The 25,624-nt window shown below is 39.7% G+C and overlaps 1 protein-coding gene and 1 long non-coding RNA gene across 2 annotated transcripts in view; one reads left to right on the forward strand and one right to left on the reverse strand.

Annotated features, from left to right (window-relative positions):
* The window catches only part of LOC127964884 (NACHT, LRR and PYD domains-containing protein 12-like), a 1,383,583-nt gene that overhangs the window by 840,023 nt on the left and 517,936 nt on the right, over window positions 1-25,624 (reverse strand). Inside the window, exon 22 of the mRNA XM_052565314.1 lies at window positions 18,429-18,602. Coding sequence (XP_052421274.1) covers window positions 18,429-18,602 — 174 coding nt within the window. The remainder of the gene's footprint in view (window positions 1-18,428; window positions 18,603-25,624) is intronic.
* LOC127964964 (uncharacterized) overlaps window positions 827-25,624 on the forward strand; it is a 528,628-nt gene continuing 503,830 nt past the window's right edge. The window contains exons 1-2 of the long non-coding RNA XR_008155192.1: window positions 827-953; window positions 20,238-20,359. This is a non-coding gene — a long non-coding RNA (uncharacterized LOC127964964). The remainder of the gene's footprint in view (window positions 954-20,237; window positions 20,360-25,624) is intronic.

The raw sequence follows: 25,624 nt of genomic DNA on the forward strand, positions 1-25,624 counted from the left end.
CTGTACATTCACGAGATGGATGTGTGCACATCTTGTCATTTTACAATTGTATATAGCATTAGAGTTTACATATAGTCCTGTTGTGTCTAATATGAATAGACCCAAGCAATTCACAGATATTGCCAGATAATCTCTTTACCTCTACCATACTTGTAACAGACTTGGATCGTTTGTGATTCTGGCTGTCATCCTGTCTTGTGTTGTCTTGATCCTTCACTTTGTCGATTATAAGCTCTATTGTTAGTAGTCTGGATCGCCCACAGTCATTATGCTGCTCCTCTACAGGAGGTAAAATACTCTGCAGTACATTTTGACATTTCAGAACGTTAACTTCTATTTCTGTAGTTATTTTGGTGAAAGTAACTCAAAAGTAATACTGGAGTCATGTAACATTACAATTCTGAGACAGTAATATTGTAATGGAAGGAATTACTTTTAAATGACAGTAATAAGTAATTTATAATGTTTTACAGTTTGGAAGTAATTTGCACAACACTGCTTGTAACGCTCGGCCTAAAATAAGCTGACTACACAAATAAAACTTTTGGGTTACCTCTTAATAGTGGGGTTTGAAGGAATGCAGGAAATATAAATAACTGTAAGCTGCTCATGCTTAAAGAAGGGGAGTGGCAATACTGAGAGCGTCCTCTGTGTTCCTCATGACGCGCTGGGGAAGAGGAACACCTGTGTGGCATTAGTAATTAGAGGGAAGCATTATAAATGTATGCTGGGTTTGCTGTTGCAGGAGGGTTGTTTGGGTTGTTGCTGCTGAGTTCCTCGTCAAAGCTGCCGTGCCGGGACGTGGGTTTATATACAATAAATATATGAGGGAGAGTGAGTAATGTCCTTGGAAGTCCAATGGGGCTTCTCGGGTCGACATTAACACACTGACAAAATTATATTCAGAATTAAAAATATTTTTATACCACTTTTTAATGTGTGATTGTGTAAAGGTGATCACCAGATACCAACCTTTCGTGAACTTGCTTACACTTGTTCTCATGGAGGGTCTCTCTCTCTGTGTGTGTGTGTGTGTGTGTGTGTGTGTGTGTGTGTGTGTGTGTGTGTGTGTGTGTGTGTGTGTGTGCGAAAGTGAGTGAGTTTTTTTTTTTTTTTTAAACAGTTAAAATTTCAAACAATTTAAACCATAATTTTTAAATAACAAAAATAGAGACAGAGAACATTACAACAACATAATACAAAAAAAAGTGTTTAAAATAAATTAATAACATTACCAAAAACAAAGAAGGATACAGAAAGAGGGCATTACTCACATGAAAGAAAAAACATTTAATAAGGCAAAGAGTCCATAAGTCGTGCAAATTTTACAAGTTCTGATCGCTTTTGGGTTAAGAGATGACGAGATTGTATTTAAATAATGTTTTATCTCATGCAAAAATACCAAATGAATTGGTTTACAGTTTGAGAATTTACATTTATGAATATAAAATCTGCACAGGAAAATAATAAGATTTATTATAAAGCAGGCATTAGAATCTGCTTCAAAAAATCCAAATATAACAATTTGGGGATTCACAGAAAATTTTTTCAAGATATTTCTTGAGATAAACCAACTAACATCTTTCCAAAGTTTCTGAGGGTAACTGCACGATCAAAACAAGTGAAGAAGAGTTTCAGTGTCATTCTGACAGAAAGAGCAATTCGTTTCAAAATCAGATCTGAATTTTTTCTGAAGGAAATTTTTGACTGGGTAAATATTATGAACTAATTTAAAAGATATTTCTTTTACTTTGTTTGTCAGGAAAAATGTATGCTGTATGGACCATATATTTTTCCAGTTTAAATGATCAAAAAGCCTATTCCAATATGAGATTGCGGGAGGGGCAGAAATGATGTTTTCAAGGAATAAAACTCTCACTTTATAATTTCTTCCTTTTTTTTCAGTGAAACACATCTTGCCAATAGGTGTATTGACAAGCTCAGGATGAGACAACGAACCCAAAGAGAGAGTATTGTTTTTAAAAAGCATAAGTAACCCAGAAGGAATAGCATTCATTACTGTGGCAAATTCTTTGGGAGTTACCGGTATATTATATTCTGAAAGAAACTCTGCATATATTCCATGATATATTCCATTATTGAACCAGTTATTATAGAACAAAGATTTATTCTTAAACAAAATATACCTATTGTTCCATATATAACATCGCTGAGGAGAAAAGTTATGTTTGTAGATGAGATTCCACGCCAGAAGGACTTGTTGGTGAAAGTTAGATAGCTTGACAGGGAGTTTATAAATATCATATTTACACATTAAAGCAAATTTTACACAACACCAAGTTGCGAGAAAGCATGCTGAGGGAAAACATTCCAAATAGATGTGGGATTTTTAAGGAATCAATTAAGCCAATTTATTTTTATTATGTTATTTAGTGAACTAAAATCAATGAAGTTTAAGCCGCCCTTTTGTTGAGTATTTAGTATCACTGACTTTTTCAAATAGTGTGGTATATTTTTCCATAAAAATGTAACTAAGATTCCATCGATAAGTTTACAAGTGTTCTTATCAATGAAGAGTGACTGAGCAGCATAAGTAAGGCGAGACAGACCCTCCGCTTTAACAAGCAAACCTCTGCCTTTCAAAGAAAGGTCTCTCTGCAGCCAGCAGTTAAACCGTTTCATTGTATTTATAACAATTGGGTCCAAATTAGCAGAACATCTAGAATTATCTTTGGTTATTTTTATACCCAAGTATGTAGCACAGTTTTTAATTGCAATATCATCAATTGAAGAGCTCATACTGTCTTTTAACGGAAGTAATTCACATTTATTAATATTGAGACGTAGGCCAGAGGCTTTAGAGAAGAGATGAAGAGTACATAAGGCTGCAGGTATTTGCGTAGAGTCTTTTAAGAACAGAACAGTATCATCCGCTAATTGATTAATAATTAACTCTGTATTGCCAATACTGATGCCTTTTAGATGGCTTGCTTTGATGTGCGAACTAAGAAATTGTGTAGCAATTAAAAAAAAGATAAGGAGATACTGGACATCCTTGTGTAACTCCACGGTTCAAGAAGAATCTGGGAGAGGTACTGTTACTCAACTTAATGGAGCTGCTACTGTTCATATACAGCATTTTGACCATATTACAGAAGGAGTCACCGAAACCAATTCTATTTAGTGCTTGAAACAAAAATCCATGCTCTAATGTGTCAAATGCTTTGTAGTAGTCTAAAAATAAAATAAAACTTTCTTTTGGGAGTAAATATGAATAGTCCATTAGATCTAATATTAAGCGTATGTTGTTTGAAATATGTCTGTTTGGCAGAAATCCTGACTGTTTCATCAATAATAGAATTTAGGACACATTTTAATCTTTTGGCCAGAACTAAAGCTATTATTTTGTAGTCGTTATTTAATAAAGTAATTGGGCGCCAATTATCAATAAAAAGGGGATCTTTATTTGGCTTTGGAATTAGAGTTATTATTCCTTGACATAGGGTTGGAGGAATAAATGTTTTCTCTATGCTTTCTCTAAAAACCTGTAATAGAAATGGTGTTATTTTTGTACTAAATAATTTATATATTTCAGAGGTGAGTCCATCAGTGCAAGGAGATTTTCCATTTTTTAATGAATTAATTGCTTCTGCAATCTCATTTGTGGTAATAGGAGCATCACAAAAATCTTTATCTACCATATTTAATTGTTGTATATTCTGAAGAGACTCGAAGAAATCAGTTGCATCTTGGTGGCAAAATTTAGATGTATACAAAATTTAGAACAGAATTTTCCAATTACTTTTTGATCTTCATTTAATACTCCATCAATCATGAGTTTCCTTATTGTATTTGTTTTAGCTTGTTGTTTTTCTAAACGAAAAAAATAAGCAGAGCTTTGCTCTCCTTCCTCTAGCCACTTTCTGCGTGATCGGACGGAAGCTCCTTCAGCTTTATATTTGTATATTTAATCTAATTGTTGTTGCTGTTCAGCAAGTTCAGCTTTATCAAAATCAGTCATATCTTCCACATTTTTGGCCAAAAGACTAGCAATTTCACAGATAACACTACTCTCATTAGACTTCCTCTTTTTAGCCAAGTCACTACTGAATTTTCGAAAATATTTACCAATTTCATATTTAGCTAACTCTCAATTACTGCAGTAGTTATCTTCTAAATTTGCTTTGTTCCAAAAATTTGTAATAATGTCATGGATTTTAATTCTAACTTCATTATAGGTAAGAATTGAGTTATTGAGCTTCCAATAAGAGGGAGTACTATATGAATTAACATTAGATGAAATGGGGATGCGAATAGAAATGCTTTTAAGGTCAGATAAAGGTGAAGGAATAATATCAGTTGAAATATTATTCAGCTCTTTAGAAGCAAGCCATAGATCAATGCGAGATTGGCACAAAAAAAGATTTATTATTCCATGTGAATACTTTTAAAGATGGATGAGTTTCCCTCCAGCTATCAACCAAAGAAAATCTTTGCATGAACATCTTTAAGTAGGAATTAGAATTATTAGATTTTGGGGGCCATCTATCAATATTATTATCCAGAACCACATTAAAGTCTCCTCCAAAAACCAAATAAGAGTTGGGTAATTATTTAACAATGAAAGTATACGTTCTTCCATTCTATAAAGGAAATCTTCATTTTCTTTTTGTTGATTAGGTCCATAAAGATTGGTAATAATAAACATTATGTCTGAGACTTCAAGTAGGAGGCAAATATACCGACCACCTGGATCACAGTCAGAAAACAGAATTTTCCCCTTAAAGCGATGAAGTAAGATACAGACCCCAGCTGAACTTGATGTTCCATGGGACATCCATAGGTCCAATCCCCATTGTGATCTCCAAAATTTAAAGTCATCTTTGACTGAATGACATTCTTGTAAAAAATAAAAATCTGAATTAAACTGTTTAAGGTATAGAAATATAGCTTTACGTTTAGTAGAATCTCTTAGCCCTCTAACATTAAGTGAGTGAATAGAAAGAACCATAAAGGAAAATAAGGAAATAAAAAAATTAAAATAATAAGCTAATACAAATAACTTGTTGTGATCGGACTAAAGAAATGTGCATAAAAAAAGAGCACAGCAAACAACAGTAGCCTGCAAAATAGGTGTAAAGAGTATTATCTTTAAGACTGTAATAACCCATAACAAACGTGTATCAAATAAACAAATAGCATTCAAGCGCCTGGTTTTCTATTAAGCTAAACTCAGTGCCACTTTAATAAAGTGCAACGTTAAACATTATTATCAGGGTTAGAGCTTAAAAGTAACAAAGTATTTGACTTGAGAACATTCACGTGGATATGCAATCTAGCTTATTAACCTAGAACTCCAGAATCGGCAAAAGTGCATCTCGACAGAGTGACGCAAATAAGCAATCAGAGGGGACACTCAGGTTGGTGGAAAAATTTCAGTGCCATCCACAAACGCTCTTCCTCAAACAAAGTATGCCCGCTTGTTGTCCCGACGTGCTTTGTCCACAAGAGGCCACAGTTTGTTCCTCTTTTCTCTATCTGTTGGGGAAAGATCCTCAGACAACTTTAAGTTGTTATTCCTGAGAAAAGGAGAGTCTTTCGCTGCCCGCCAAATGGCATCACGGTAAAAGCGCGAGGTAAACTGAAAGATGATCCCTCTAGGTTTGTCGCTGCTCGTTTGCTTACGCCCAAGTCGATGTACAGTATCAACGGTATAAGGAAGTTTATCCTTTGCTTCTGGTAAGAGCTGCTGACAGACCTGGATAACCCTCTCCCGAACATCCTCCCTCTCATTTTCAGGGATCCCGTAGATTCTCAGATTCCAACGCCGTGTGTATCCTTCGAGATGGGATAAACGTTGTTCATGCTCAGATGATTTCGCCTCGACTTTCTTCACTTTTGTTTCCATCAGACCGAGCTGGCTTTTGACATTAACTTCGGCACATACAAACTCAACAGCTGTCTTTACGTCGGCTATCTGTTTGGTGTTTTCGTTTACAGTCTCTTTCATACTCGCGATCGCTCGAGCATTCTCCACCACCATACGTTCCAGGCCATCAGATCGATTGTTAATTAGAATCGAGAGATCTTTGAGTTGTGAAAGGATATTAGCAGCATCAATGCTCTCTATCATTCGCTGTTTAATAACAGGAGACTTACATGGCGTTTTATCGCAAGCCGTTTTAGCATTTAAAACGTTGTTTTGACTATCCATAAATATAATTTCAGATCGTCACATTTGTGATTCGGATAGTCATAATTATAATTCGACTAGTCACAATGACAATTAGAGATATCTGCAATTATAATTGCACTAGTAAGAAATCGGATTAGAGATATCTCTAAATATTTATGACTAGTCAAAACTACATTTAAGATATCAGTAATTACTTTATAGATATCTTCAATAGACGCGTCATACATCCGCAAATGTAATTAGAGATATCTCTAATTCAATTTCGACTGGTCACAATTATAGTTTAAGATATCTGAAATAATAGTCGAAATGCTGTTGTGTGACGTCAGAATAAATTTACTCAGCACCTCGCTGCCTACTCTGCTAACCGCTAACAACATAATAAAAGTCTGCTTTTGTTGTCACGGAGAGAAAAGCTACTGGATGAGGTGCTTCAAGGATTATTAAATAGATCTGGATGTAGCCTTGTGTGGTAAAAGGTCTCCCGCGTGCATGTATGTATAGCGCTGTGTTTTAATTGAATCATTTTGCCAAATAGACCAAATGCAGTGTAATGTTCAATAAAGGCAGAAAATCACAAACTGCTCGTCTGAATTTATTTATTATATATTTAGACAATGAAAAACAATGTTTATTTTTTATTAAAGAAAGGTAGGCCGGTACCTTTAAAAAAAATAAAGAAAGGCCTAATTTGCAGCTTTTATCTTACCATTCATTCTGAATTTCTCCCAGAATTGCGAGATTTAATAACTGTGAGATAAAAAGTTGCTATTTCTTTATTAATTTCTTTTTTAATTAATTTATTTATTTAGTGGCGGAAACGAGCTTCCATAAATAGCCCACAAGGTGGGAGTATTGTATTAAAGCGAGAGATCCATGATGATTATATTCTGCTTTGTTCAGTGATGAGCACCAATGTATTCTTTTAGGCAGGGGCTATTTGCATTAGCTGTAAATAGCATATTTTCTTAGCAATAATTTGATGCTATTTATACTACTTGTTTGAAATAGTGGCAATTATCTGCACCTCAGTATTATAGTACATTATAAAACAGTACGCAATAATAACTTTTTAATTTGAATTTTAATTCAAATTTAAATGGATGCCACCTTACTTGGACAATAAAGCCCTCCCTACACCTACCCTAACCCTACCCAATAATTATTTTCAACTTTTTATTTCCTAAATTTTTATAGAAAATAAATGCCTTTCCGATACAATATGAGATTTGAAAAAGGAGAAAAAATGTTTGACAAAAGGCGGACGCGAATTCAGGTCAATTGCGTCAAAAAGCACGCATTTTAACCAATAATCCACAGCAGCTGATGTTAGATTGCCGTCGTTTATCAGTGTTAACTATCCCAATCACATGGTGGGCGATAATGTAATTAGTCTCTGACAAGGCAGGCTTGCAGTGTAAATAGACACTGACTCTTTTAACATTATATCAAATGTTGCAACAGCTTACATGAGGTTTATGCATGTGTTCGTTTGTAAATGAAGACTAACAAAATTTAATCCACAGCGCCTCAACATTACAATAAAAAACAGGACAAAAGCCTATTTAAGTCCTCTCTGTATAGCCTACCACTTTTACACATGTTACAGCTACATTTTTATTTCCATACTTTTGAATTACTTCTGTATAAAACAGTTTAAAATTAACCAAAGACGCGGGACTTTTATTATATTAACTCTTAGACAATACTGTGAATGACAACAGTTTCAAAGCTAGGATTGGTTAAATAAAATGTTTAAGGTGGGGCTCAACAAAGGTGTATTTGCATGCACATTGTAGATATCTATAAACGTATTTTGACTAGTCAAATTGTTAATTCCAGATATCTACATTGCAATTACGCCTAGTCACGAAGCTAAATGCAGATATCTCCAAATATAGTTCTTCCTAGTCAAAAATCTGATTGGGATATCCATAATTAAATTGCAGATATCTTTAAATGAGTTTTGACTAGTCAAAATTCCAATTCAAGATATATACAAATGTAATTTGACTAATCATAAATGAATTGCAGATATCTACAAATGTATTTCGGATATCTTTTAAAATTTGGAATTAAAAATATCTTAAATTGTATTTTGACTAGTCAAATCATATTTAAAGATATCTTGAATTTGGATTACAACTAGTCAAAACTTATTTGAAGATATCTCTAATTGAATTATCACTAGTCAAATTGTTATTTGAGATTTCTCTAATTAGCAGTTTGACTAGTCAAATCATATTTAAAGATATCTTGAATTGGAATTATGACTAGTCAAAACTCAATTGAAGATATCTGAAAATATTTTTCAATGGAAGTCAAATGGAAGATTATGACTAGTCATAATCACATTGTAGATATCTTAATTCCAATTACGACGAGTCATAATTGCAATATAGATATCTGGAATTACAATTGTGACTATCCAAAATTATATTTATGGATGGTCAAAACCCAGTTTTAAATGCTAAAACGGCTTGCCATAGCGTTTCGGGGAGAGGAGGGATAACTACCTCAGGAGGCATAATATCTGTACAATCCATTTCTGACTCGAGGTAATCATGCAGATTGTCACTCAAAAGTTTGTTCGAAACTTGCTGTTTTGTCGACGCAGCTTTAGCAGAATTGGCATTGGCTTGACACACGTTCTTTTTTTTCAGATTTACCCATTTTCGATCATTATAGTCGTAATGGAAGCCTTTTATGCTTCAAAAGAAAGATTAATCGTTTTTCTTACCGCACTACAAATCAAGTTATTCGTTTGAGTTTGCGGAACTCTTTTAAGCGTGTATGGTCAGAGCGCCATCTTGGCAGCGAGTGAGTGTGTGTTCGGTTCGGTCTCACCAAGGGGCAAGGAACTCGACCGGAAGTTGAAGTCGGGTGGGGGCTGCCATCTTTTAGCAGAACTTCACTTGCGTTAGCATTCCCATTGACTCCCATTCATTTTGGCGTCACTTTGACAGCGAATAACTTTACATCTGAGGCGTTTAAAGACTCCGTTTGTCCATTATTTATTTCTAAAGATACACGACAATGTATAAAGGGCTCCATTACCTTCTATGTTACATTATGGCCCCGTATAAACAGTTTTTGTAAAAAATAGGCTAACGATTGCGTCATAACCACTCGGCTCTCTGTCGAATTACCGTACAGACAGGAGGAGAAGCTCGCAGGCAATTAACTTAATATGACGTACTGTCGTTACATTTTAAAATACTATACAAAATAATTAATCAGAATACTTACTCCTGCTCACTCACGACAAAGAACTCCCCGCTCAAGCTCGCCGTCTCTGCAAGATTAACGATGGCAGTTTGCACGCACAGCTACTAGAAGATTTACATCTGCCAGACAGGTTGCTGACGTCGTCAAGCTTCGTTTGAGTCTGCGCGTCAGAAACGGAAGTGCTAAAAAACGCTAAAACTGGGCTTCATTTGTCTCAATTGAGTTCCAATGGGGTCGCTGTGTCCATTTCTTTTACTGTCTATGGGTCTCACCGGTGCAATATTATTTGGAGTCCGGGAGCAGGTTGAGAACAGCGCTGTCCTGTGACGAAGTCCTCGGTAAAAGAATCCAATGGCGTCAGGTTATTTCCACGAGGAAGCAACTCAAAGTCACAGGTAAATACAGCAGGTAATAATGATCAGGCGATCGATCGCTAAATCCTAAAGTGAGCACATTGACGTCACAGGGATTCCCGCATCACGAGCGAACTCTCGCGAGAAGAAGCAGAGTCCACAGTTCTCAACGGGGCAATACAAACACAGTAGGTGTGTTCGACATCGGCTGCGGCTGGATGCAACCGATCGGCGAGAGTAGCCGCGTGCAGGTGGGGAGGAGCTGCAAGCGGAGATATGAAGCCGGACACGTTGTGGCTCCCGTAGTTTGCTGCAATTACGTCAGTCATGGCAGATCACGTGGCGATTGCTTACTTGATCGCGTTTAAATGTGTGTATAAGTGGTGTTTTGAAAAAAAAAAAAAAAAAAAAAAAAAAGTGGTGTTTTGGAAGGGTGCCTTCCAAAACAAGATACCATATTGGATATATACTTTATCAGTATGACATGGGTGTTTCTGCTTATACAAAATGATAAAAGTAACCTATAAAAAAATTCCCTGGTGGGTATGTGTTTTTCAAGAAGGTTTCAGCAACAAGATTTACAGTGCCCTCCTGCTGAGCTTTTTAACATTTTAAACATAACACCACTGATTTTCATATACAGAAAAGCACAATTCTGTTGGATTTATATTGTGATTTAGACCAACTATTTGAAAGTGAACAGAGTGTTGTCAAGTTGTTAAGTTGAAGTTACAGCAAGTTGTTAGCAGTTTGCTAACCACATGCAGGTGAAGTATAAACACAGCTAAATAAACTAGAGAATATGAAGAAACCAAACAAGTGGAGGAACATAATGTATTATGTATCATTTGTATAGGAGCATTTATGACCACATTAGATTATATGCTTTTTAGATTAACATTTTAGTTCTTAAAAATGCTCATTTGAATAGGTTATGCTGCTGAATACTGTAAAAGGTCTGTATAAAAAAGAAAGTAATGCAAAATAAACATACACAAACTTTATATTAACAATAAAGTAAATACAGTAAAACAATATTTAATAAATATGATTCATAAGATTAAGACGACATAAAAACGTATTGAACTGTTTTAAAAGTCCATATGAGAATTTCTGAAACTGAAGCCAACTCGCAATAAACTTGAAACGCACGTCATCGGTGTCATCAGTGAATCCAGCCAATCGTGGATCAGTTGTGTCGTCATCAGAACCTGTGCAGCCGCTCTTCAGAAGCTGCGCTGGCTGAGTTCTCCGGCTACTCTCGAATCGCTCTCGTGGTACTTTGACGGCACACGTCACAGTCACGTGGCGTCAGCGCTGTATCAAGTCGGACAAAATTTCTAACCAGCATGAACTGCTTCAAGTCAGCCGACTCAGCAGTTTGCTAACCACATGCAGGTGAAGTATAAACACAGCAAAATAAACTAAAGAATATGAAGAAACCAAACAAATGGAGGAACATAATGTATTATGTATCATTTGTATAGGAGCATACATTTATGACCACATTAGATTGTATGCTTTTAAGATTAACATTTTAGTTCTTAAAAATGCTCATTTGAATAGGTTATGCTGCTGAATACTGTAAAAGGTCTGTATAAAAAAGAAAGTCATGCAAAATAAACATACACAAACTTTATATTAACAATAAAGTAAATACAGTAAAACAATATTTAATAAATATGATTTATAAGATGAAGACGACATAAAAACGTATTGAACTGTTTTAAAAGTCCATATGAGAATTTCTGAAACTGAAGCCGACTCGCAATAAACTTGAAACGCACGTCATCTGTGTCATCAGTGAATCCAGCCAATCGTGGATCAGTTGTGTCGTCATCAGAACCTGTGCAGCCGCTCTTCAGAAGCTGCGCTGGCTGAGTTCTCCGGCTACTCTCGAATCGCTCTCGTGGTACTTTGACGGCACACGTCACAGTCACGTGGCGTCAGCGCTGTATCAAGTCGGACAACATTTCTAACCGGCATGCACTGCTTCAAGTCAGCCGACGATCGGTTTGCGCAAAACTGCATGAAGTCGAACAAGCCTAGAAACGTTAACCCTTAAGGCGCCAGGGTTTTTTTGGAAAAAAAATGTTGTATTTTGGCATCAAGATTTCAAAAGCTTGTGACTTGAAAGGGCTTAAAGATAGAGATCTACCGTCAATTAGAAAAATGTTTTGCATGATCGAAAGTTTACGTGGAGTGTAAATATACTAATCTAATTTGCATATTATGACGTCACCATGGGCGGCTATCTCGAATTTCATAATATTCAGGAAATATTAGATATTGAATTGATGTTTTAACATATTTGCATGTTTTTGTGTGTGTATATGTCTTTTTTATCCTCATTCCAAATGATCAGAACAGAGGAAGCCAACAATAAAACAGGAGAAACTACTAAATTATATCACTACACTATATAGTAGTAAAACACATGTGAACAGTAGCTTACTTTTTGATCAGTTCATCAGTAATATTCAGGAAATAATAGATATTGAATGGATGTTTGAACTTATTTGCAAGGTTTTTTTTTTTATTGCTGTTGTTGTTGTTTTTTGTCTTTTTATTCTCATTCCAAATGATCAGGGGAAAAAAACGAGAAAAGTAGTAGATTATTACTATATTACTGTGCCACAGTAAAATACATGAGCCTATTTTTTGATCAGTTGAGCATCTATCTGCCCAATCAGGCATCTATGTGACACAGTTGGTAGTTCTTGAGAGCATGGTTCCTCTCATTCATTGCATGACACAGCGCACCTTCTCCACACAGACTGCACCTGTACTGTCTGCCGGCCGAGTATTAGAGCGTGCGCGATCAGCAACAGCTCTCCTATGGACACTATGACCACGTTCACCTCTGTTACCCGCTTCCCCGTTGAGCAAAGGCTCGAAACGATCGCTTGTTTGTGCTTCGTGAACACTCTCGCCTTGCACGGTGGCACCATTGCGCTGCAAAGATGTACCGCGAGACGCGTGATCATTAGACGGCTGATCGTCATTTCCAAAAGGCAAATATTCCCCTTCAGAGTCAGAATCGGTGAACAACATTTGCAACACACCCTCTTTGTATTAGCCATCTGGCGATTTTCTCTCATAAATCTCACGATTTACACTCACGCTATGAAATGAATTGCTTCCGCATCAGTAACATGAGAGCTTGACACTTTGAACATAAACAATGCATAATGTTGGTCTAGAATCAAAGTACTACGTGTCTGCCATCTAGTGGAAGGGAATACAAATGAGATATTACACCAGATAAGGAACTACAGTCTATTTTATTAAGGATGACGTCTTGTTGCAATGTTGCGACTTTGGCGCTTAGAGGGTTAATAACAGCTGTGCCACATCAACAATCAGATTAACATTTAATCAACAGCTTTATAAACGTATACCTCTTATGTGGCCGAGCTACAAACTATCTTCTGCTCATCAAGGCTGAATGTATTTGATCAAAATAAAGTAAAATAAATATTATGAAATATTATTACAAATACAAAAAAAGTTTAAAATTTTAATATAAAATGTAATGTTATTCCTGTGATGCAAATCAGAATATTCTTCATCATTATTCCAGTTTTCAGTGTCACGTGATCTTTTAGAAGTCATTACAATGGCAATTGGCGCCGATACAGGATGGCTGCCTCCGTGACGAGTTCTGCATATGTTTTTGAGTTTTTGTTAGTTTGTCCTGTCTTTAGTTCTATTCCTGCCATCAGTTTCACCAGGGAAGAACTGCTGAACATTCGGCAGAACGCACCACAAGATGTTTTTCCGGATTTCAATTATTCAGATGTTTTAGTGAATGTTGTTATCGGAGGAGCGGTGGCGCTGATCAAGCGCTTCAGGACGCGCAGACGGGGGAAGCAAACGGGAGCGCTCTCAGACTCAGGAGGCGCGGATTTCGAACGCCGTTGCCTAGCATCCATCTGGCAAATCTCTGCTCTCTACCCAACAAAACGGACGAACTCCTTCTGCTTTCTCGGACTAATAAGGATTTCACACACTCTGCTGCTCTGTGTTTCACGGAATCCTGGCTGAATGACACCATACCGGACAGCGCGCTCCATCTGCCGGACTTTCAGCTGTTTAGAGCGGATCGCGAATCAGAATCCACGGGGAAATCGCGCGGCGGCGGGACATGCTTTTACATCAATGAACGGTGGTGTACAGATGTAACTGTGTTAAAGAAGACGTGCTGCTCAAATCTTGAAACACTCTTCATTAACTGCAAGCCGTTCTATTCGCCGCGGGAGTTTCACTCGTTCATTCTGGTCAGTGTTTACATCCATCCTCAAGCGCATGTGAGCTCAGCTTTACAGAAACTTGCTGATCAGATCACAGAGACAGAACAACAACACCCGGACTCTGTTTTAATCATTCTCGGGGACTTTAATAAAGCCAATCTGTCCCGTGAACTGCCAAAATACAGACAGCATGTTACATGTCCCACAAGAGACAGTAATATATTGGATCACTGTTACACCACAATAAAGGATGATATCACTCTGTTCCACGAGCAGCTTTGGGACGTTCTGATCACCTTCTGGTTCATCTTATACCGTCCTACAGGCAGAAACTAAAATCAGCTAAACCTGTATCAAGGACTGTAAAAAGATGGACTAATGAAGCAGAGCAGGATTTACAATCTTGTTTTGACCTCACTGATTGGAGTGTTTTTGAAGCTGCTGCCACCGATCTGGACGAACTCACAGAGACCGTATCATCATATATCAGTTTCTGTGAGGATATGTGTATTCCTACAAAGACTCAACTAATTTACAATAATGACAAACCGTGGTTCACTGCAAAACTCAGACAGCTCCGTCAGGCCAAAGAAGATGCTTACGTGAAGGGGGACAATGTCTTTTATAAACAGGCTAAATACACATTGGAAAAGGAGATCAAAGTGGCAAAGAGGAATTATTCTGAAAAAATAAGGACTCAGTTCACTTCCAACGACTCCGCATCAGTGTGGAAAAGTCTAAAGAAGATCACCAATTACAAGACACCACCCCCCAGCACTGTGGAGAATCAATGACTGGCAGACGATCTGAACGAGTTTTACTGCAGGTTTGAAAGAACACCCATCACCTGCCCTGAACGCCTCCCCACACAACCATTCACACCATTAACAGCTCCTGCACCCATCCTGAACACCTCTCCAATCAAGCACTCTCACCATTCTCACCTCCTGCATCCCCCCTCTCCCCCACACCTGCAATTCAGATCAGAGAGGATGCAGTGCGCAAGGTCTTCCGGAAGCAGAAAAGGAAAAAAGCACCAGGCCCAGATTGTGTTACACCAGCCTGTCTGAAATCCTGTGCTGACCAGCTGGCCCCCATCTTCACACAGATCTTCAACAGATCGCTGGAGCTGTGCGAAGTCCCTTCATGCCTCAAACGTTCCACCATCATCCCCATCCCTAAGAAACCCAAAATTACAGGACTAAATGACTACAGGCCTGTGGCTCTAACGTCTGTAGTCATGAAGTCATTTGAAAAACTGGTGCTGGCCCACCTGAAGGACATCACTGGGCCCTTGCTGGATCCTCTTCAGTTTGCCTACAGAGCAAACAGGTCTGTGGACGATGCAGTAAACATTGGACTGCATTATGTTCTGCAACACCTAGACAGACCGGGGACTTATGTGAGGATCCTGTTTGTGGACTTCAGCTCGGCCTTCAACACGATCATCCCAAACCTCCTCCTGCCCAAACTAAATCAGCTCTCCGTGCCCACCTCCGTCTGTCAGTGGATCAACAGCTTCTTGACAGACAGGCAGCAGCTAGTGAGGCTGGGAAAATACACATCCAGCACCCGTGCAATCAGCCTCGGAGCTCCCCAGGGCTGCGTTCTCTCCCCACTGCTCTTCTCCCTGTACACTAATGATTGCACATCTAAGGACCCCTCTGTCAAGCTCCTGAAGTTTGCAGACGACACCACACTCATCGGCCTCATTCAGGACGGTGACGAGTCTGCTTACAGACAGGAGGTAAAAGAGCTGGCTGTCTGGTGCAGTCTCAACAACCTGGAGCTTAACACGCTCAAAACAGTGGAGATGATTGTGGACTTCAGGAGAAACCCCCCTGCACTCCCCCCACTCACCATCATGAACAGCACTGTGACTGCAGTGGAGTCATTCAGGTTCCTGGGAACCACCATCTCTCAGGACCTGAAGTGGGACATTCACATTGACTCCATTGTGAAAAAGGCCCAGCAGAGGTTGTACTTTCTCCGTCAGCTGAGGAAGTTTAACCTGCCACAGGAGCTGCTGAAACAGTTCTACTCCACCATCATTGAATCCATCCTCTGCACTTCAGTAACTTTCTGGTTCAGCTCAGCTTCTAAATCTGACCTCAGAAGACTACAGAGAGTAGTCCGGACTGCTGAGCGAATCATCGGTTCAACTCTCCCATCTATTCAAGAACTGTACTTATCCAGAGTGAGAAAAAGGGCTGTCAAAATCACTCTGGACCCCTCACATCCAGCACACTCCCTCTTTGAACTGTTGCCATCTGGTCGACGCTACAGAGCACTGAGCACCAGAACGACCAGACACAGGACCAGTTTCTTCCCTCAGGCAATCCATCTTATGAACAGCTGATAATAACTGTGAACACACTACACTTTATATTTATATACTATATATATATTTAGGGAAGTCGTGTCCTAATGGTTAGAGGGTTGGACTCCCAATCGAAGGGTTGTGAGTTCTAGTCTCGGGCCGGATGGAATTGTGGGTGGGGGGAGTGCATGTACAGTTCTCTCTCCACCTTCAATACCACGACTTAGGTGCCCTTGAGCAAGGCATCGAACCCCCAACTGCTCCCCGGGCGCCGCAGCATAAATGCCTGCCCACTGCTCTGGGTGTGTGCTCACAGTGTGTGTGTGTGTTCACTGCTCTGTGTGTGTGCATTTCGGATGGGTTAAATGCAGAGCACAAATTCTGAGTATGGGTCACCATACTTGGCTGAATGTCACTTCACTTCACTTCACTTCACATATACACACACACTTTATTTATCTAACACACATACTTAGTATACACTTAAATTTTGCACACAATATATATGTACATACATAACTTCATTTTGTAATATACCTGCCTACAATTGTCATTTGTATATTGTCATTCACTGTCTACATATTTGTATTTTATTCTTTTATTATGTGTTTTATGTTCTGTCGCTGTCATTCTGTTGTACTGCAGAGCTTCTGTCACGAAAACAAATTCCTCGTATGTGTAAACATACCTGGCAATAAAGCTCATTCTGATTCTGATTCTGATTATTTTAATCTCAAGAAACATTTCTGATTATTATCAATGTTGAACATTTTGCTACTTCATATTTTGTGTTGAAACAATTGAAATTGAGTCGTATCATAGTTTCCACAAAAATATTAAGCAGCAAAACATTGATAATAATCAGAAATGTTTCTTGAGCAGTAAATCAGAATGATTTCTGAAGGATTGTGTGACACTAAACTTCTTTGTAAACAACAACAGATTTATAAATGTTTCTAATGACGAATGTTGTGTTCCCAAATGTAAATTAAAGCGTCTCAAACCAAGCGCAGCACTAACAGTGAATCAGAACCAGAAACAGTAAAGTAACAGCAGACATGGAGCGCGTCACACTACAGTCTTTATAAACACTGACACGAACATCACATCCCTGCAAATAGTCTCTTATGTTAAATCACACTATTCATTACACAGCTGAGCTTTATATTGATCTGTATTTATATGTACAGAGTAGTGGTGTGTGTGTGTGAGAGAGAGAGAGAGAGAGAGAGAGAGTGTGTGTGTGTGAGAGAGAGAGAGAGAGAGAGAGAGAGAGAGAGAGTGTGTGTGTGTGTGTGTGTGTGTGTTTCTCCATCACTCAAGGATATCAGAACCTGAGATCTCCTACACTGTGAGATATTATTCATACTTGCAGATAGTACTCACACCTCAATGTACTGCAGTGCTTTACTAAACAGTAGGTAATAACATATTCTTTCTCTGATTCTGTTGATTATAAACAGATGGTGTCTTCTAGTGTCCTTCCTTGTGTCTCTTCCTAAAGCCCCCTACACCTGCTCCTAATCACACTGAAGCTGCTGATCAGTAAAGCTGTTCTTGAAGCTGCAGGAAGAGACTCACGCTTCTGAGTTTGGGAACAATATGAGCTGCATGTGATTGATTCTCCAGAACATCTGATCAACACGAGGACACCACATATATATTTAATTATACACATGTTAGATGTTTTATTTCAGTGTTTTGAATATTTTATTATGTTTTCTTTAATATAAACACCTCTCTGAGCTAATATACACTGGAGTAAATGAGAAGAAATGCAGATTTGTCCTCGGGTCGGTCTCCTCAAAAGCCCACTGTTCTTACTCTCTCACTGATCTGACTGCTTTCTTTAGTAATTTTGTCTGCTAACAGTCAAGCCTTTGCTAACAAGACGAGCTATTAGCACTTAGTGTAACAGAATCCATTTAAAGGTGTTGCTAATGCAGGAATAGCTTTAACATGAACACAGAAGTCCACACATGAACAAGAAACAAAGACACACAATGTTTTACTTTCTGTATCTCTGTCTCTTGATACAACTATTGTGTTTTCTTGCTTTTTGGGTGATTTGTTTATCACTTCACAAATATTTTACAGTGTGTCATATATAATCTTACCACAGTTTCTCCAGTTTACAGTGAGGATCCTCCAGTCCAGCACAGAGACGCTTCACTCCCAAATTTCTTATTTTATTCTCAGACAGACCCAGTTCTCTCAGGTGTGAGGGGTTTGATCTCAGAGCTGAAGCCAGAGCAGAACAACCTTCATCTGTGACGTCACAATCTCTCAACCTGTAGAGAACAATGACACATTCTTCACTCTCTCAGATCAGATCAGTTTAGCTGTGAATCCATTAGTAAAGAGAAAGAACAAATCAATGTGTGATGAATCACTGGACTGAGATTTAAAATGTCAAAGAACAAAAAAACATGATCATAAATAATTTAAAGCCTCATTCAAAAATAATATGAAAATTCTTTATTACTCTGTCAGGATTTTTAACTAAATAAAGGCATGTGATTGGAAACATTACAATTATTAATGATTCTGAAATAACTTGTAACCAGTGTTGGGAGTAACACATTACAGAAACATATTACTTTTAGCAGTAACACAGTAGTGAAAGGCATTACTAATAAATTTTCAGTAATATTTTACTCTGTGCATGTTCAGTAACGCTTTACAACACACTTTTAGCCCAAAATTGAATTGATCAAAGAAAAGAGAAAAGAATAAAACAGCAGGACATGAACGAATCAAAGATGCAGCAAATTAGTTCCATTTCCTGTTTGTGGTCAGTCAATAGCTGCGTGTGGTGTCCACGTTTGGAAATAAAGACTAAACGTCAGCTTCTGATATATTTGTTTAGTGATGTTTTTTCATTCATCTCTCTCTCGCTGGTGTAACTCTGTATTGTGTGACGTAGTCCAGTGAAGGTGTGTTTAGGACGGGGTTTACAGGAGTGTGTGAGGATACTGTCATGACACAGAATGATCTCGTCCTCTGTGCTCGAGGTCCGAGGCTATTAGCTCCGTCCGGCTCGCTGTTAGCCTCGGCTCACACTGGACAGTGGAAAAGAGGCTAATGAGTGAAGATAGCAGAAGACTGTACATTCACGAGATGGATATGTGCGCATCTTGACATTTTACAATTGTATATGGCATTAGAGTTTACATATAGTCCTGTTGTGTCTAATATGAATAGACCCAAGCAATTCACAGATATTGGCAGATAATCACTTTACCTCTACCATACTTGTAACAGACTTGGATCGTTTGTGATTCTGGCTGTCATCCTGTCTTGTGTTGTCTTGATCCTTCACTTTGTCGATTATAAGCTCTATTGTTAGTAGTCTGGATCGCCCACAGTCATTATGTTACTCCTCTACTGGAGATAAAATACTCTGCAGTACATTTTGACATTTCAGAACGTTAACTTCTATTTCTGTAGTTATTTTGGTGAAAGTAACTCAAAAGTAATACTGGAGTCATGTAACATTACAATTCTGAGACAGTAATATTGTAATGGAAGGAATTACTTTTAAATGACAGTAACAAGTCATCTATAATGTTTTACAGTTTGGAAGTAATTTGCACAACACTGCTTGTAACGCTCGGCCTAAAATAAGCTGACTACACAAATAAACTTTTCAGTTACCTCTTAATAGTGGGGTTTGAAGGAATGCAGGAACTATAAATAACCACCGCAATAAAGAATGAAAGACAACCCAGCGTGTATTATACAAGAAGACAGAAGAGAAAAAAATACTAGATATACACAATATATACAATAAATATATGAGGGTGAGTGAGTAATGTCCTTGGAAGTCCAATGGGGCTTCTCGGGTCGACATTAACACACTGACAAAATTATATTCAAAATTAAAAATATTTTTATACTACTTTTTAATGTGTGATTGTGTAAAGGTGATCACCAGATACCAACCTTTCGTGAACTTGCTTACACTCGTTCTCATGGAGGGTCTCTGTGTGTGTGTGTGTGTGTTCGGTTCGGTCTCACCGGTGCAATATTTGGAGTCCGGGAGCAGGTTGAGAACAGCGCTGTCCTGTGACGAAGTCCTCAGTAAAATAATCCAATGGTGTCAGGTTATTTCCACGAGGAAGCAACTCAAAGTCACAGGTAAATACAGCAGGTAATAATGATCAGGCGATCGATCGCTAAATCCTAAAGTAAGCACATTGACGTCACAGGGATTCCCGCATCAGAAGAAACAGAGTCCACAGTTCTCAACGGGGCAATACAAACACAGAAACGTTAACCCTTAAGGCGCCAGGGTTTTTTGGAAAAAAATATTGTATTTTGGCATCAAGATTTCAAAAGCTAGTGACTTGAAAGGGCTTAAAGATAGAGATCTACCGTCAATTAGAAAAATGTTTGGCATGATCGAAAGTTTACGTGGGGTGTAAATATACTAATCTAATTTGCATATTATGACGTCACCATGGGCGGCTATCTCTAATTTCATAATATTCAGGAATTATTAGATATTGAATTGATGTTTGAACATATTTTCATGTTTTTGTGTGTGTATATGTCTTTTTTATCCTCATTCCAAATGATCAGAACAGAGGAAGCCAACAATAAAACAGGAGAAAGTACTAAATTATTACTATATCACTACACAGTAGTAAAACACATGTGAACAGTAGCTTACTCTTTGATCAGTTCATCAGTAATATTCAGGAAATAATAGATATTGAATGGATGTTTGAACTTATTTGCAAGTTTTTTTTTTTTTTTTTTTGATTGCTGTTGTTGGTGTTTTTTTGTCTTTTTATTCTCATTCCAAATGATCAGGGGAAAAAAAACGAGAAAAGTAGTAGATTATTACTATATTACTGTGCCATAGTAAAATACATGAGCCTTTTTTTTGATCAGTTGACCAGCTATCTGCCCAATCAGGCATATATGTGACACAGTTGAGCCCCTTTCACACTGCCATTCCGGCAAATACAGCGGTAAAGTGTTCCTGTAATTGTTCCCTGGTCGCTAGATTTGGCACTTTCACACAGCCAGTGATGACCCGGTATATGTGCGTGCTTTCACACACAACCCCTGAAGATCCCGTAACGACACGTGACATCAGCGCGTGACGTGTAATGTACGAGTCGACAACGCTTGGCACGTTATACTTTAACTGAAGCAAGCAAACGATCTCTGCGTCAGCGCGGAAAGTGAGGAACTAACTGATCTCTATTTCATTACAGTTTGCACATGTGTTTTCGTCGCGAATGTTGATCTTCCTTCAAAACAGCCGGTAAAAGAGTCGCGCGATAACGCGCGTCATCACTTCGATACCGAATTAGATCTGGCTTTTGTTCACACAGCGCTCGTTCCGGATCGATTACCGCAATGTTACTATGTCCCCGACCCGGGTTCGATTCGGTAATCAATTCCGGGACGTGGTTGCTTTCACACAGAAGGCGACCAGGCAATGTTACGGGAATATTGCGGGTCCGACGTGCAGTGTGAAAGGGGCTTTGGTAGTTCTTAACAGCATGGTTCCTCTCATTCATTGCATGACACAGCGCACCTTCTCCACACAGACTGCACCTGTACTGTCTGCCGGCCGAGTATTAGAGCGTGCACGATCAGCAACAGCTCTCCTATGGACACTATGACCACGTTCACCTCTGTTACCCGCTTCCCCGTTGAGCAAAGGCTCGAAACGATCGCTTGTTTGTGCTTCGTGAACACTCTCGCCTTGCACGGTGGCACCATTTCGCGGCAAAGATGTACCGCGAGACGCGTGATCATTAGACGGCTGATTGTCATTTCCAAAAGGCAAATATTCCCCTTCAGAGTCAGAATCGGTGAACAACATTTGCAACACATCCTCTTTGTATTAGCCATCTTGCGATTTTCTCTCATAAATCTCACGATTTACACTCACGCTATGAAATGAATTGCTTCCGCATCAATAGATTAGATTAGATTCAACTTTATTGTCACTGCACATGTAGGTACAAGGCAACGAAATGCAGTTAGCATCTAACCAGAAGTGCAATAAGCAGTAAGTACAGAATAAAGGTCTATAATATGTACAATAACTATACAGGTAAGTATTATGGACATAATTTACAGATATTAAATACTATAAGCACGATATACAGATAGGTGTACTATGAACATACTACACAGATGGGCTATGTAAAAGTGTATGTAGACTATAGGCAGAACTATGAACATAATTTACAGTATTGCAATGGACAGTAAAGTGCATAGAAAAAAATATTTCAATGTGCAAATGGATTATACAGTGTTCCTGGATGAACAGGCAGTAGTGCAAGTAATAACAAGTTAATTTTTGCTTGTTGTGAGTAAATAATAAATCAGAGTGTTGAAGAGGGGGAGGAGTCTATGTGTGTGGTGTGGGGGGTGTTGAGGGGTGTTAGAGGGCAGAGTTCAGCAAGGAGACAGCTTTAGGGAAAAAGCTGTTCCTGAATCTTGTGGTCCTTGTCCGGAGGCTCCTGAAACGGCTTCCAGAGGGGAGGAGGTTAAACAGTTTGTGGTCAGGGTGAGAGGAGTCCTTGAGAATGCTGCGAGCTCGACGTAGACAGCGTTTCCTCTGGATGTCCTCAAGAGCAGGAAGTGGTGTCCCTGTGATTCGTTGGGCAGTTTTCACCACCCTCTGCAGTGCCTTGTGGTCAGCCACTGAGCAGTTCCCATACCAGACTGTGATGCAACTGGTCAGGATGCTCTCGATCGCACACCGGTAAAAGTTCACCAGGATGGTTGAAGACAGCTGGTTCTTCTTCAGTGTCCTGAGGAAGAAAAGGCGCTGGTGAGCCTTTTTGACGAGGCTGGAGGTGTTTGTAGTCCAGGACAGGTCCTCCGAGATGGTGGTTCCCAGGAACTTGAAGCTGGAGACACGTTCAACAACCATCCCGTTAATGTGGATGGGGTCATGCGTGTTTCCTTTCTTCTTCCTGAAGTCCACAATGAGCTCCTTGGTCTTATTGGTGTTAAGGAGCAGGTTATTGTCAGCGCACCATGTGGCCAGGTGCTGTATCTCTTCCCTGTAGGCAGTCTCATCGTTGTCACTGATGAGGCCAATCACCGTGGTGTCATCTGCAAACTTAATGATGGAGTTGGATCCATGCACAGGCTTGCAGTCGTGGGTGTAAAGGGAGTAGAGGAATGGGCTCATCACACAGCCCTGTGGTACGCCAGTGTTAAGTGTGATGGTGGTGGAGTGGTTGTGGCCTGACCGAACATGCTGAGGCCTGTTGGTCAGAAAGTCCATAATCCAGTTGCAGAGGGAGGTGTTAATGTCCAGGTCTCCAAGTTTTGTGGTCAGCTTGGAGGGAATGACGGTGTTAAATGCTGAACTGAAGTCAACAAATAACATCCTAACATACGTGTTGTTATGGTCCAGGTGTGTGAGTGCATAGTGCAGCACTGTGCATACTGCATCCTCCGTGCTCCTATTTCTGCGGTAGGCAAATTGGTGTGGGTCCAGTGTGGGTGGGAGGCAGTCTTTGAGATGTGCTAGGACCAGTCGCTCGAAGCACTTCATAATGATGGGTGTGAGTGCTACGGGGCGATAGTCATTCAGGCACGTTGGGGAGGAGTGTTTCGGTACTGGCACAATGGATGTGGACTTAAAACATGTTGGCACAGTTGCTTGGGTGAGGGACAGGTTGAAAATGTCTGTGAAGACCCCTGCAAGCTGCTCTGCACATGCCCTAAGCACACGTCCAGGAATGCCATCAGGGCCAGCAGCCTTGCATGCGTTGATCCGGCTCAGTGCAGTGTGGACATCTGTGGAGGTGAGTTTGAGAGGTTGGTGGTCTGAAGAGGCTGAGATTTTGGTGGCCGTCTCCTTGCTGTCGCTGTTGAAGCGAGCATAAAAGTAATTTAGCTTGTTAAGGAAGGAGACGTCCGTGACTGTTGGTGTGGAGTTGCTTGACTTGTAGTCACTGATGATCTGGTTGCCCTGCCACATGCGTCGGGGGTCAGAGTTGGAAAAGTGTTCCTCTACCTTCAACTTGTAGCAGTACTTCGCCTTTTTGATGCCCCTTTTCAGGTTAGCCCTGGATTTACTGTAGGCCAGAGCGTCGTCTGACCTGAAAGCGGTGTTGCGGGCTTTCAGCAGAAGTCGCACCTCCTTGTTCATCCATGGCTTCTGATTAGGGTATGTTGTTATCTGTTTTTCTGTTGTTACACTGTCAATGGTGGAATTGATGTGATCCAGTACAGAGGAGGTGTAGATATCAATGTCCGTGTGAGAGCCACAGGCAGCCTGTGAAGCAAACATACTCCAGTCAGTGTGTTGAAACCTGTCTTGAAGTAAAGAGTCTGCTCCAGTTGGCCACACTTTGATGGTCCTCACTGATGGCTTCACACGGTTGATGAGGGGTGAATACTTAGGGGTGAGAAACAAAGAAAGGTGATCAGACTGTCCGAGGTGGGGGAGGGGGCTCGCGATGTAAGCTCCATTAATGTTTGTATAAACATGATCCAAAGTTTTGCTGGTGAAATTTGGGGAGTACTGTTTTTAATTTGCAGTGATTAAAATCACCCGCGACAATAAAAGCAGCCTCCGAGTGAGCAGTCTGTTGTTTACTAATGGCTGCATGAAGTTCGTTCAAAGCAAGCTTGGCATTAGCATCCGGTGGAATATAGTCTGCGGTTATTATGGTGGAAGTGAACTCCCGTGGCAGATAAAAAGGTCTACATTTAACCATGAGAAACTCTAGGTTAGCTGAGCAGTGTCTCCCAACAATGACAGTGTTCGTACACCAAGCTTTGTTGACATAAATGCACAATCCACCACCTCTTGTCTTGCCGGAGTCATCTGCCGTTCTATCTGCCCGGAGCGTGTAGCGTCCTGCTAGCTCAATAGCATTGTTGGGTACGTCACTGTGTAGCCATGTTTCTGTGAAAACCATGACATTGCAGTCCAGAAGTCTCTTACTGTGGGTGATGCGGAGTCGTAACTCATCCATTTTGTTCACCAGTGACAGCACATTAGCGAGGAAAATGCTGGGTAAAGAGAGCCGGAGCGGTGTTAGCTTTAGCTTAGCTCTTAGACCTCCGCGCTTCCCCCGCCTTTGTTTACGATCTCGAAGCTGCCTGCGAGCACTTCCGCCCGGCCGGGTAGAGTGCGAAGCCTCGGGTGTTCTAGTGATCTCAGGAATGAGTCGAAGATTGGTGATAAAACTGCTGGTAAAGTCCTCACCGATATCCAAAAGCTCCTGTCGGGTGTATGATGTTAAAGCAAAGCTGTTCAGTACGAACAGACCCGAGATAAGCAGGAATAAAACTGCAAAATTGCAAAAACTGGAGA

This window comes from Carassius gibelio, chromosome B9 (genome assembly GCF_023724105.1).
Source record: "Carassius gibelio isolate Cgi1373 ecotype wild population from Czech Republic chromosome B9, carGib1.2-hapl.c, whole genome shotgun sequence".
Taxonomy (NCBI): Eukaryota; Metazoa; Chordata; class Actinopteri; order Cypriniformes; family Cyprinidae; genus Carassius; species Carassius gibelio.